Source organism: Phoenix dactylifera, chromosome 1 (assembly GCF_009389715.1).
Source record: "Phoenix dactylifera cultivar Barhee BC4 chromosome 1, palm_55x_up_171113_PBpolish2nd_filt_p, whole genome shotgun sequence".
Lineage (NCBI taxonomy): Eukaryota > Viridiplantae > Streptophyta > Magnoliopsida > Arecales > Arecaceae > Phoenix > Phoenix dactylifera.
Window position 1 is genome coordinate 13,042,117 of NC_052392.1, and position 13,953 is coordinate 13,056,069.

The window sequence follows — 13,953 nt, forward strand, 5'->3', positions numbered from 1 at the left end:
TTCTCTTATATATTTAATTGCATCTTGCAAGTCGAGGGACAATCTGGAGCTGTCTGTAACTGAATGGAAATCCAAGTTAGAGGCTGTGATTTCTAGGGGCGCGCAAGGGTCAGGTTGGTTTGGGTTAGGGGTTAACCCATACCCAAAACATTACTAATTGGTTCTGTATTTTTTTCGAACCCAAACTGAACCAGTCAACGTTGGAACCAACTGACCAACCCAACCAACATCAAGTTGGTTTGGGTTATCCAAAAGTTGAGGAAAAAATCCGTACAAAAGTTTATTGGTTCTATTCAAGAAAATCTATTTAACATAGGTGAGGACAAACATAAACTCTCAAACAATCTATCACACAATAGCATACAATAAGAAACCTAAAATATAAACTACAAATTTTGAAAATAACACGTCACAAAAATGATGAAACCTACTATTATATCTAACAAACATGAGTCGACGTAAACTATGAGTCTCAAATAAAATGAAGCATGAGCTGATTGTTTATTATCTGTACAGTAATATATTATGAACATCCGGAACTCAGAACATCTGCACATATCTATAATCCTATTACGAGAATTTATATTGTGAGAATTTCTCTATATTGGGCATCAGTTATTTCTTATATTGAGAATTTATATCTGCACCAAAGCTTGTCTGATTTTTGTGGGTCTTCTGCAGATGATTGTGCCACAAATGATGCTTACTGACAGTATAATGATAAATGACACAATTTATTTACATCCTGTGTCACCCATCTTCTGGCATCCCATGGGATCTCTGTAACTTCCCAAATCCTCTTCTCTCTATCCTAGCTAATGTCTTTCTAACAAATTTATTACCCCTCTATCTCTCTCTGACAACTTTATCTACCTCCTATCTTTAACTCCTGTCTCAATTTTTTATTTCCTATTTTATTTTTAATTTTTTTAATATTAATTATTATTTTGCTCTAATGTATTTTTAAACTAAACATGCAGTGCACATACTGTATGTTAGTTTTAATTAAAAACTATTAATAGATTGGTTGGCAGACTATTATGATTGATCAAAGAAAATGTTCTGGGTGTTCATTTGGCAAAATCTCATGTCCAGCTATATCGCATGTCATCAATAATTATGAAATAGATAAATTGCTAGGAAAATTGTTGTTGCTCTTGTAATTACTTTTGGTGTCAAACTATTGAATAGCCAAGTATGTGGAACAAGTCATATGGTGCCGGTGTAATTACAGTAATTAGCTGTTTTTGCAGAGTTTCTATAGTCTTTTTAGTGAAATTCTTGCCTGCAAATTTATTTTTATCTATTTATTTTAACATGGCACACATCTCATACCTTTCCATGGTAACATGCTCCGATGGAGCTTAAGGTTGCAAGATCTACATTTGTGTTTGTAGATGATAACCACCTACATGTCTTGTGTGCCTCACCCCGCCATCTTTTGGGTCGTGCTCGCACAATGACATTGGGCCCACATAAAGAAAGAGGGAAGCTTTTGGTTCACGTGGATGTGCATGTAGATGTCACATCAAATTGCAGCTTTTCATTAGCCAACTCGAACATGCAAGTCCAATTTGAACGTTACAACAACCTTGTAACCATTAAAGCGGGCTATGATCCTATATTACGAAAATGACTCCAAAACGGTGATTGATGGGAAGCAAAATGGATTTTCCTGCTGTAGCTTCGAGTCACTCAATTTTTGCCGAGCAGACCTCAGAGTCGAGCAGCTCTCGATTGTCCTGCAGAGTCGATCGAGAGCCGAAGAGGCTCCGTCGACCGTAGGTATCTACAATGATGCTCCTCGAGCCGGACTCGGGGCGTCCTGCAGAGTCGAACGAGAGCCGAAGAGGCTCCGTTGACCGCAGGTGCCTACAATTAATGACGACCCTCGAGCCGGACTCAGGGTGCCCTGCAGAGTCGATCGAGAGCCGAAGAGGCTCCCGCGACCATAGGAATCTATAATGGCGTCGGCCTCTCGATCAGAGGCTAGGCCGACCTTGGACCCCACCGAAGGACGAGCTGACCTCCGCCAGAGGAAGGTCGAGCCGACCTCGCCCAAACGCTGGGTTGACCTCAGCGCTTACCGAGCTGACCACGTCAAGCGTATGCCGCGGCCTCCGAGCCTCCCCGACTTTGCCCGCGGCCTCACCCATGTACGCGTCCATACTTGCGCAGGCGGCCGTACAGCATAACCTCACCACACCATGCCTTGCTTCCTGGCCACGCTATGATGTATCAACCAGGGGCCATGCTTTGCTGCCCCAGCCATGGTTACTATCAAGGGCCATACCCTGCCACACCTGTCAATGCTATGCTGTCCATAAAGACTACCCAAATCATGTGCCTCAAGCAAGCCTTGGCTACACGCCACTTGGCCAAAGCCATCTCTTTCCATGATGAGGACGAGCCATACTTTCACCACCTGGGCACCTTACAGAGACTATAAATAATCCACATCAGATAACGTCTGAAGACTTTTGGACCCACCGCTCTAACTTAAGCTTTGGAGGGCTCTCACCGAAATCTCTGATGAGGCTTTGTGCAGGATCCCTGGAGCGCAGGAGGTGCCACATTTTCTCCATCCCGACCGGCGGCTCCTCCGACACCTCCGGCGTGGTCACCCTGATTTCAACCGGGATTTATCTCACTTTTGCAATTTTATATGCTTTATTATCAGTATTTAGCAATATTAAGCAACGTCCATGATACATATAGAGTTAGATTTACTGTACCAACTTGTACCATTCTATAGTGTATGCATTGTATCGCTAAGGTACTGTTCGGTACCGTGGTCCTATTTGGTACGTGAGAAGAATCTGTTCGTATCGATCGGAATTGTCTCAAACTATCTAGTACCATGTTACATCATATCATCGTGTTCTGTGTTGTACGGTTCGGTACTGCTTGATTTCGGATGGTATTATGGCCGGACATGAGAAAATAGTGCGTTGGCATGATGTGTATGCCGTACCTTATCAGGAAGCTATAGTAACTGGTTTCGGAACCGTGAACTTTGCAGAGTCCCTTTTATCGATGAGGTACACAAAAACTATTAAATGGTCATATTGGAGTCCTATTTTTTCATCAAGTACCATATGGAGGGAAAAATAACATGGATTTCCACAGATTATGGATGAAATTACGTACAGAGAGCAAGGTGCAACATTTCACGTTACGGCCCTCAATCCTTTCAACAACAAGACACCTTCCTTCACAGTCGTAAATTGTGGGGGATCTTATCTGCTGTCCAGCCCTCTTGTGTTTGCTCAAAGGCTTCCCCTTCGCTCTCTCTCTCTCTTCCTGCATTGTCCTTTGTACCTCTAGATATGAAAATCTGACTGTCCATCTGTGAACATGAATTTTAGCCATTTGGTTTGTTCCTTATTTTTATAATCACTTGCTGCCTCTGAAGGAGATGACTATGCCCAAAATTCATTAGGAACTTCAGCTAGGTATATTGGTGGGGAACCTTTCAAAATGTGGTCTTGATTTTTTTTTTTTTTTTCCTCCTCCGTTTCTTTTGTTCGGTGCCCTTTAAAAAGGCGGAATACATGGATATTGAGAGTATTTGGTTTCCTTATTTCTTTGATAAATAAAATGTTGAGCTCCTTTCTACAAGCTTATTCTCTCTTTTGCCATGACCTCTGTTGCCAGTTTGTGCTGTATTAATTCTTCGCAATTCTCTCTGAAACATAAAAAGAAAAAAATAATAAAAAATGCAGTAATGACGTGTCCGGACTTGGAACAATTACATGTAGTTTGGCTGATATGTTGGTTATATGATAAATGACAGTGATTATAAATTGCAGGAAAATTTACTGAGGGGTTCAAATTTAGAAGAACCTAGATTAGTCCTACTCGGGCGCCACACAGGCTTCCATGCCAAGTTAGGTGCCCATGTCGGGCCTAGAATAGGTTGTGGCAAGTCTGTTCATGTAGTTCGTAGAATACCAGGGCTTGCTTGCTTGCAGATATGTTGGGCTTTTTTTTTGGTAAGAAAAAAAAGAGAAGAAGGGGGCGAGGAGAACCTCACCTGCGTAGCAACCCCCACTGGCCCCCTCTCCGCTGGAGCATGTTTGATTTAGGTTGCAAATTTCCGCGTGCCCTCCCTATTCGTGGTTACCCACGTGTGAGTACGTCACCCTAGCACCACTCCAGTTGCCAGCGAACCAGTAGCACTCCCACCAGCAGCGTCTAGACATGGAGCATCCGGTCTCCGAATTTAATCGATGCCCGCGTGTTTCGAACCTGGACCAATCTGGTGGAAGACAGGCCTCATTCCCACTGGGCTACCACCTCGGTGGTATATGTCAGGCTTTAAAATCAGCTAGCCACTTCTTGAGTCAGAAGTAGATATAAATTTGTAAATCAATTTTTTAATCCAAACTATCAAATTGAATTAAAAAAATCTAAAAAACTTAACTTCTCTGTTCAAGCACAATCCATTACAATCTGATACACATATCTTATGACAAATTGGTTCAAGCTGGTCAATCAACCATAGAAGAAGTGCGCTTAGATGCTTTTAAGAAAAGGTGGGGTAAGAAGAGTTTTATACATTAAAATAAAATTCCTATTTTGTGTGTGCCTACAATTTTTGGAGTAAATTTAGCTTGAGGCGTTTTTTCATCTATGAAAAGGAGAGGAAAACATAAAATAAAGCCACATACTAGAAATAGCTTACTATAGTCTTTTGTTGGAGTAGTTATACTTGCCATTCACAAATTTGGCAAAACATAATGATTCCTTAATATTTTATGGAAATTATTTGACAATCATAGTACTTATTTCAAATCTTGGACCTACATTCTTCCACCAAGTCTTCAAACTGATTGTAAGGATCTCTCATAAAGACAAAGGAAAGATAGGACTTCTCATAGAAAAGAAAAAAATTCCAATATTTAGGTGGCATTTAGAGTTACTTTCATTTTTTTAATTTTTCAAAAATGTAAAAGCAGAAAATTTTACTTCTTTTTGTCATAATTCTTAGAAAGCAAATATTTTTTTTTGGTATAGTTAATTCTTTCAAAAGCAACTATAATGATGGTAGGAGCAGTAAAGAACCTGATGGAGATAATGGTGGTGTTGGTAATTAATTTGAGGGTGCATGGCATATATGTCAGAGGTGACACTGATGATGGTATGGCAAAGACGATGATGGTGGTTGTGAAAGTAATGGCAAGAGCATCAACGACATAGCAGAGGTGACAATGATAGTGTTGGTGGAGGTAACAACGATAGTGATAGCGATAGAGGTGACAATAGCAATAATGGTGGCGGTAGTCAAGATGAAGAAAGATTTTCCTCCTTTCATTTTTTAGAAATAATAAAAATATATTTTAAAAATAAAAGATAAAAACATTAGTACCAAACATATTTTTGTCTCTATTTATATAATTTTATTTGTTTTTAAAAATAAAAAATAAGAAATAAAGATTTTCAAATTTGTCAGTCTTCACTACAAGAAAATACACTTTCAGCGACTAAGATTCTAGTCGCCGAATAACTATATTTGGTCGCCGAAATCTTTTCGCGACTAGCATACCTTTCGTCGCCGAACCCTACTCACTGAAAGGTTTTGGCGACCAATATTGTGTGGTCACCTAAGGTACACCAACAACGACCAACATTTGGTTGCCGAAGAAAATTATCAGCGACCAAATCTGTTGTTGCTAATTTCAACACCGACCAAATAGTTGGTTGTGGAAGGTTTGTCTTCCGCTACCAAAAAAATGGTCACTAAATGTCTATCTTCCCCCACCAATAGTTTGGTCGCAGAATGTATTGGAATGCATTGGCAACAAATATTTTTTGGTGGCAGAAAGTATTAACCTGCATTTAATTAACAATTCAAATTATAAGCTAAATATTTATTTTTGGGCTCGTTCCAAATCCTGTACAAACAACACAGCCTATCCAATATCCATATTGCACAATACATTTGCTCATCCAAATAGAAGTATACACAATGTTGGAGAATCCATAATCATTCATTATAAATATCATCATCTATAAGTCTAAAGTCAAGCATACCTATTAACCATACATCAAAATGTTTCATCCATACCATATGTTAAGGTGATAATCATCACCAAACACATCAAAATGTAAATTAACAATTCCAAAATATCTGATGTTGCTATTCATCCAAACAACCATCATGTACACAAAAATATTCTTATACCAAAAACTGGATTCTGCTTGTAGACAACTCCACCATGATCATCTGAACAAAAATTATCCATGTACCAGAAACTAGATTTCACATGCTCATAACTCCACCATGTATCTGAGAAAGCAAAAAAGAATACACAATCAATAACCACATTTGAATAATAATAAACTAAAATTCAAGTATAAGTTCACAATGACATTTCGTTTAATTTGGTCCAAATCTCTAAATAACTTACATAATATAAATGAGAATACATACCAACGAGTATTTGTACCACCAGTTGAATACATGGCCCCATCATGATGGATAGATGACTTGTGCGTTTGAGTCTTTCCCTTTAAGAACTCTGTCACCAAACTTGTAAGATGTGCAATTTGCTTCTATTCTTCCTCTCGCTCTTTCTTTTCCTCCTCACGCTCTCTCCTCTCCTGCTCCAATTGCCTCCGCAGCTCCTCACGCTCTATCTCACGCTTTCATCTCCTCCATCTTAGCTTTAAGTTTCTGCAACTCCCCAACATGGTCTTATGACACACGACTAGATGTGGAAGAAGATGAAGAAGGCTTCGGCCCATCCCCAAATCCAAGAATGTATCTCTTCCTTTTTCCAAGTGCCTGCCTAGACATCTCCTCTGATGTTAATTGCACACCGGATTGGGAAGATTCTTCTCGCAAGCTCAACATCTTTGACTGTCAATGCAAAGGTAATAACAGAATTAAATGTATATAACCTTGCAAAAGCAGAAACTGATTTAAATAATTATTGAGATTTTAGATACCTACATGTTTCACGGTGCAAATAGGATCAATCCACTTTTTGTTCTTCTTGGTATGCATTTTCTTATAGAATTCTGGAAATTCAAGATTTTCAGAACCATTAAACTCCGGCTGCAAAGTGTATTTTAGATTAGCATATAGCCACTACATAATAAGAAAACTAAAATAACTGACAGATCTACTTGTATAAAAGGATTCCAAAAATATACTTGCAGCAAATTAGAATAAAAAATCTACTTGCAGCAAATTGTCTATTTTAGAGAAATAAAAAGGAAGAAAAGAAAATGTGCATAACAAGAAGGTCAAAAAGGATGGAAGAAGAAGAAAGAGGTCGGGTATCAGCACCTTTTCCTTCCACTTGGCCTTTCCAAGGATTCCAGTTAAGGTCAATGTCAACTCTATCGATGCATCATAAGACAAAGGCTCCGTTGCTTCACTGCACAACAACCTCCACAAGCAAAAACCTCCTTTAGTACGAGCTCCACTGTTCACAAGCACAAAATACTACATTCTAATCTTATTGCAAACAATGTAATAACTAAACTAGTTGACAGCAGAAATAACAGATTTTTTAAATTTCTCATATCTTTGGCAAGCCTAAATCATATTATCTTACCCAAGAAAAATCCCGATCATATTTGAATTTTGCTATTTTATTAACAGAACCAGCAACCAGTTAGTGAAAGCTTGCTATCTTATTTTTCTTCATCAGAAATGAAACAAGAAAAGGGACAAATGGAAATAAGCAGCTTTATTACAAGACAAAAGCAAAAATTATTACTTAACACTTACTTCATTCATGCACATTATAATACAGGAATCCTGATCCCAGATAAAAACTTCGTGATCATAATACCATAAGTTCTCTCATTTACCAAAGGAATGCAGTAAAATTATAACGAACAAAAAACCCACATCAGAGCAGCCTCAAGTTGCAACTCTGGCGAAAATGGACAAATTAAACCCAATGTCAGCAGAAAAATCAAGAATTTCAGCAAAAATCATCAAATAGAGCCTATAAACATGTTTCAAACCCAAAAATCAGAGGAAGCCAAATAGGATCAGATGTTAGAAGAGGGAGAAACAAGATAGGAGATCGGCACCTTGTCCTCCCGCTTGGCCTCCCGGGTGTTCCAATTGATGTCAACGTAGATAAGGAGGTCCCGCGTCTTCCGCACGACATCAGCCGGCGTCCGCGGCTTCGACTTGAATAGCCCCTTCATCTTCCCCTTCCTCGCCTGTGGGAGGCTTCGGGGAGAAGAGCCGGGCCTCCAGATCGCGAGGCAACCTAGCAACACGGTGCTAGGGTTAGGGCGCTCGGGCTAGGGTTAGAGTTACACGCGGGCGGCGCCGGAAGTAGAAGGAGCCGACGAGAGAGAAGAGAGGCGGGCTAGGGCTTGAGGAGGAGAGGCACCGGGTTAGAGCGGCGGTCTTTCCTCCCTGGCGAGGCCGACAAAGGGGAGCAATGTCCATCCGAAACGTAGTTCCGTCCATCTCTTCCCCTCTTCCGATGAGCGGCCGAGATTTAAACATCACAGCGGGCGATGGTGGGAGATCTTAAAATTTAAAAAATGAGGTTCACCGGATTAAAATAAAAAATTACATGAATATCCTTCTAAAATTAAATTTACGTAAATACCCTCTAAAATTTATATTTATTTATATATCTTTATAAAACATTGTTTTTACACAAATGTCTCCAATTCTTCTAACACCGTTAATAAAAACTATATTTATTTTAATTATAAGTAAAAAAATTGAAATTACTTTTTTTTTGGCTTAAAGTGGGTGCTTCATACAGTGCGTGTACCAATATACCCAATAAAGTAAAAATACAACAACTCACGGAGTGCCAGTGATAGCTCCCCCTCCTCCGACCAAAGGGCGTACCCTGAGTAGGCGAATGGGCGAACGGAGAGGCGACGGGCGAACGGGCGAACGCGATGGGTGAAGGCGACGGGTGAAGGTAGAGTTAAAGCAGAATTTACCAAAACAAAAAAAGTTAAAGCAGAATAGAGGAATAGGGAATTAGGGTTTGTTTAGTTTTTCACGTCCCCTACATACATCCTTTTCGCGACTAAATTTTTTTTAGTCGCTGGAGGGGAACCTTTAGGGATCAAAATTTAGTCGCCAAAAATTTTACCTCCAGCCAAAGCGAAATACTGGACTCGCGCCAATTTGGTTTTGCTTTTCCGTGACTAAATATGCATTTAGTCGATGTAGGATAATTATTCCGTAACTAACAAGAATGTTGGTCGCAGATAGCCTTATTTTCAGCGACCAAACTTTAGTCGCCAAACGTTTTACCTCCACTCCGCCAACTTGGTTTTGATTTTCCGCGACCAAATATGCATTTAGTCGGTGTAGGACAATCATTCAGTAACTAACAAGGATGTTGGTCGCAAATAACCTTATTTGCAGCGACCACTATTCATTTAGTCGCCGAAAGTGGTCGCTGAAAGTGTATTTTCTTGTAGTGCTTCCATTGAAAAAAAAATAGCAAATTAATTCTTCCAAAAAAATCGAATGCCATGTTTCTTCTAGACCCTTCGATTATGCAGTCCTCACGAAGTCAAGGATCTCCCTTAGAAAACGAAAAATCCAAAAAAGAAAAGAAAAGAAAAAAACAAGCTTAATTTCCTTCAGATTTATAAGCCTCTATGATCATCAGCATCCTGGTAGTGATCCTACCCGGTTGGATTCGCTTACACATGTCACTTTGAAGTTGTTCAGAGCCTGGGCCCTAGCTAGGTGTTGTTCAGACTCCTCTTGCAGCGACCCACCCACCTGAAATGGACCGCACCAGATTCCACTTCGCGTTTTCCCCCTCGATCCTTTTCACCTGGACTCGGCGCACCCATGGCACCGTGACCATGAGAGAGCAGGCCACACCACACCCGTCATGGACTTGTACCAAACAGCCGTCACCTAACCTCGTCGGCCATGTCCATTTTTTACTTGCTGGCGCCGGCGGACGATGGTCCAATGCCGTCAACTTCGACCGCCAACTACCGGTTATTTGAAGCGCCCTGGTAGGATGCTCCACCGGAACAACGAAACACTGCAACCCGACAGCCGCTGTCTCGCGGACCATGCGAGCATTGACTCGAAGTAAACGGTCCAAACGAGTACGAGCACTTGGAATTTAATGTAGACCGAAGTCTATGTTAACCTATAGCCTGCAACTTTATGAAATTTTCTTCTCACTCTCCACGAGGAGAGAAGAATCCAAAGCCCTCTTCCTGCAAAACCCAGGCTGCCTTTGGCTCTTCTCGTGGAACTATAGTGCAGATGAAGTCATGTTTGCCGTCCATTTTAAGAGAGGAGAGGCTGGCCGCCCCTCCTTCCACATGCCTTGATGGCCTTTTCCCTGTCCTCCCTGCCCTCCTTTTCCTTCCTTTCCTACCTTCATATACTCATCCCCTCCCCTCCTCATTAATTTACTGGATGTGAGTCATTGTCCATAAGTAGAGCCATTCAAGTGTCTTTCCTTCCGTATACTGTTTAATTATAAGTTCCCCATCTCTTTGAATCGTTGCGAGAGCTAAGCGAAAGAATAAAGCGCTAGTTAACTTCGAGTCTCTGAGCTAGCTGATCTTCGATTCCAGTGGCATGGTTGGCATACTTCTTAGAAGCAAGTGGAATGTAAGTTAAACGGGATTTTGTTTGATATTTTATGGGTGTAAGTTGCTAAGGATCGATGCGTGGCATGCGTTAACATGTATGTTCTTGGGTTCCATGTAGGTTGCATATGATGTCCAGTGTGGCTTACAGGATGGGTCTGCCTGGCTCCCTGAATGCCATCTAAGATGGTTCGTCAAAAGGGTTGATGCACTTCCTAGTTGGCATTCGGGGAGTCATGCAGACCTTTTAACCAATCATGGCGACTGGTTTCAGGTGCACTCCTACTACTAGACCTTCCCTATTTTGTTTGTGGATTTTTACATTTCATGCCAGCTATTATCATGGACGATTGGTCATTGAACGGCAGCATATATATATACATAGCGCTACCGATGCATGAAGGGTTTTTTCCAGGAATGTTGCTGGGAAACGCTTTAGTCTAATGGTTCGTTGGCTAAGCCAAGCTGCAGATGAATAGAACAGCCACAAACTAAAAGCCGAAGTCAGGGAAAGATGCACCTTCGATATTACATTGTGGCAGTGGCATCTTTTTTTTCTAGTTTTCAGGGGTGGAAATTATTCATCTTCTCATGAAAACGCCCATATATACTTTTCGGGACTTGCACCAGGTTCCGTAACATCTGCTTCCGATTTCCAGTCTGCGAATCTGTATGGTATATGGACTCATTTCTTATAATTCATTCGATCATTTTAGACACATAATGCTTTATGATATGATATGAAATCATATGAGCTAATGAACCATCAAATGTTAGTATAAGCTGGAGGCCTCTTGTATCTTGGGCTTGTAATGCTTGACAGAATATACCTGAAGCCTTGGTTTTAAACAGTAGTAGATGGTTGATGTAACTCTTTTTTCCTTTAGAACGGTTCGGTATAGTATGGCTGTCAGAAGCTTCTTGCCTAACATGAAGTTTGTGCAGTCCAAATCAGACATATATCTAGAATAGTGTACAACTGTAAAACTCAAAAAGTATTCAGAGGATCTAAAATTTAAACCGGCCTACGCCATAACCGACAAAATGACAGCATATATTTTCAGAGATTATTAAGAAGGATTCAGAGAGACAAAAGAGTCTACTATGCAACTCGTCCCTTGTTCCCCAGTGCATTTTTCCTATATATATCGTCTAATTGAGGCAAATGACAAATCATCATGGTTGGTTCTTAAAGGACCAATCTATCCTAAGACCTTTTCCTCGCAGGATGAAATAACAGTACTTTTCACACATAAGAATACAATGGTACCAGAAGGCAACCAATCATTCACGCTCTATTAGATAGAGAATGCAGCTTGTGATAATTTGGAATAAATTCAGAGGAGAGGTTTTGTAAGTTATCACATCTATTATGCCTTTTTTTCTTGTTTTAGGAGTATAACATGTATTATGTGATTGACATATATATGATACAGATTTGGTGAATCATGCCTATGCATGCCCTCCTCATATGATGCACATTCAGTGCACACTATAACAGTTTATGCACAAAATATCGGTAATGTATGCATACGTAATTCACAATGACGTGCATAAAAGTTATTCTTATAGTAGCCAAGAAAGCAAGGGCATGGTCTAGCAAAGTAAAATTGGATTATAGCATGATAAAAATAAAATGGTTTTACATCGAAGATTGAATCAAATTTGAGGAAGAACTAATTAGGACCAATTAATAGTGTTCATGAACATGTCTCTTTAGTATTTTTAAGTGATGTCTCTTGAAGTTCTATGTAGTTATTTAATAGTTGTGCCTTTCAGATTGTAGTGATAAATTTATGTAAGCGATATACAAAGGATCATATTCTATCTATATAATCATCTACACTAAGTCATTTTGTAAGTGGGATAATCAAGTGAGCAAACAGTATGCTAGGTGTCTTCAAATCAGTTTTTTTTTTCTATAATTTTATTTGAGGTAATGAAATATTGAATATTTATCTGCAACTCCAAACTTGTTCTTCTTGGTATTTTATTTCATCCTTCTGCTACGATCCTGCATATGTAGTCTAGGGTGGCTACCTACAGTTTTGACAATGGTTTTACTCTCTAAACAATATGAGGGATTCCTTGGAAGGCTTAGTGGCGCCTGCAGCTTTGCGAGGAGGAAGACCAACAGAAAAACATATCTGCGGATGATTCGTGTATTGCTAAGAATGGACTCCAACTGCAGCAGTTTGAACCAATTCGAAGTGGAGAAGCTAAACAACATTAATTACTAATATTGGAGGCTTTCCATGAAAGTATACATCCAAGGGCAAGATCTTTGGGAGATTGTTGTGGGAGTGGATGCGGAGATATCAGAGATTTCTGAGGCATAGCTAGAAGTGCTATTTAAAATGACAAATGAAGAAAACTGGGTTTAAAAGGGTGTAAAAAAGGAAATCAAATATAATAAAAATTAATAAGAACTAATTAATGTAGTGTTCATGAGCATGTCTTTTAGTGCTTTTAAGTAATGTCTCTTAGAGTTATATAGTTATTCAGTAATGGTGCCTTTTGGGTTGTAGTGGTATATTTATGCGAAGGACATACACGAGATTGTATTGCGTCTATATTAACCCTTATATTCAGCCATTTTGTATGTGGGACAACCAAGCGAGCAAGAAATATGTTAGGCGTCTCAAAGTCAGTTCCTTCATAATTTTGTTTGAGTAATGAAATATTGACTGTTTGTTTGCTTCTCCAAGCTTGTTCTTCTTGCTATTTTGCTTGTTCCTCCTACTATAGGATCTTGGTCTTCCATATTCTATTTCCTCAAAATTTCCTTGTGCTTAGAGTGTCCCACTTCAATTCCACATGTATGCCTATTTCATGTATTTTCCTACATGACTGGGAACTATGGTGGTCATAGAATATTGGTGGATAGGGAATAAGCTTAGTGAATTTGGGTTGTAGATTTGCTTTTTTTTTTTTTCCTATTTTCAGAAAAAACCTAGACCCCCTACTCCTTCTCAAGCTGTATTCAGAGAGATGCATGAATTTTGGGTGGTCAGAGTTCGCTTAAATTTTATTCATCCTGAGGAGAATAATTCCCTTAGACACTAAACTTGCGTTCAAAGAGATATAATTTCAGAGTTATGCGTCAACTTGAAATGGAATCCTTGAGAGATGCATGTCATTTTCCATTGTTAATCCTTAGTTAATTAATATTTTAATTAGACAGCTGATCTTCTAATAAAAGGAAAAAACCATGAAGACCTTTATGCTCAACAGCAAACTGTACGAACGTTTAAGATAGCTTGCAATAAAAGCAAAGGTGCCTTTAATTGGAATAATTAATTAATGACAATTCTTAAATCATTATCAAAATTTGTGGAACAAGACCTCACGATTACGGTTATGGCATTCTCTAGTGAA

The 13,953-nt window shown here is 39.5% G+C and overlaps 1 protein-coding gene across 8 annotated transcripts; it reads right to left on the reverse strand.

The window, feature by feature from the left end:
* Nucleotides 1-5,978: 5,978 nt before the first annotated feature.
* On the reverse strand, nt 5,979-8,438 carry LOC103700228. 8 transcript variants are annotated; one of them, XR_005512059.1, is made up of 5 exons: nt 8,056-8,438; nt 7,298-7,892; nt 6,959-7,063; nt 6,437-6,865; nt 5,979-6,292 (listed from the first exon to the last, which is right to left on the reverse strand). XR_005512059.1 is itself a non-coding variant. In XM_039126952.1 (5 exons), the coding sequence occupies exons 1-4, from the start codon at nt 8,133-8,135 to the stop codon at nt 6,701-6,703; spliced, it is 441 nt and encodes a 146-aa protein (XP_038982880.1). In that variant the 5' UTR covers nt 8,136-8,438; the 3' UTR covers nt 5,979-6,292; nt 6,437-6,700. The 8 variants fall into 8 exon arrangements, 3 of the variants coding, with proteins under 3 accessions (XP_038982880.1, XP_038982877.1, XP_038982885.1); XM_039126952.1 differs by having other exon boundaries at nt 7,298-7,388; XM_039126949.1 differs by having other exon boundaries at nt 7,298-7,400.
* Between the last annotated feature and the right edge of the window lie 5,515 nt (nt 8,439-13,953).

Excerpts from the sequence above, each read along its gene's own strand:
- LOC103700228 (XM_039126949.1), bottom strand. The coding sequence starts at position 8,135 with ATGTCGTGCGGAAGACGCGGGACCTCCTTATCTACGTTGACATCAATT. Across the intron at positions 7,401-8,055 it reads AGGCCAAGCGGGAGGACAAG|GTTGTTGTGCAGTGAAGCAA; the intron begins GTGCCGATCTCC and ends TTGCTTGTGGAG. Across the intron at positions 6,866-6,958 it reads CTATTTGCACCGTGAAACAT|TCAAAGATGTTGAGCTTGCG; the intron begins GTAGGTATCTAA and ends TTGCATTGACAG.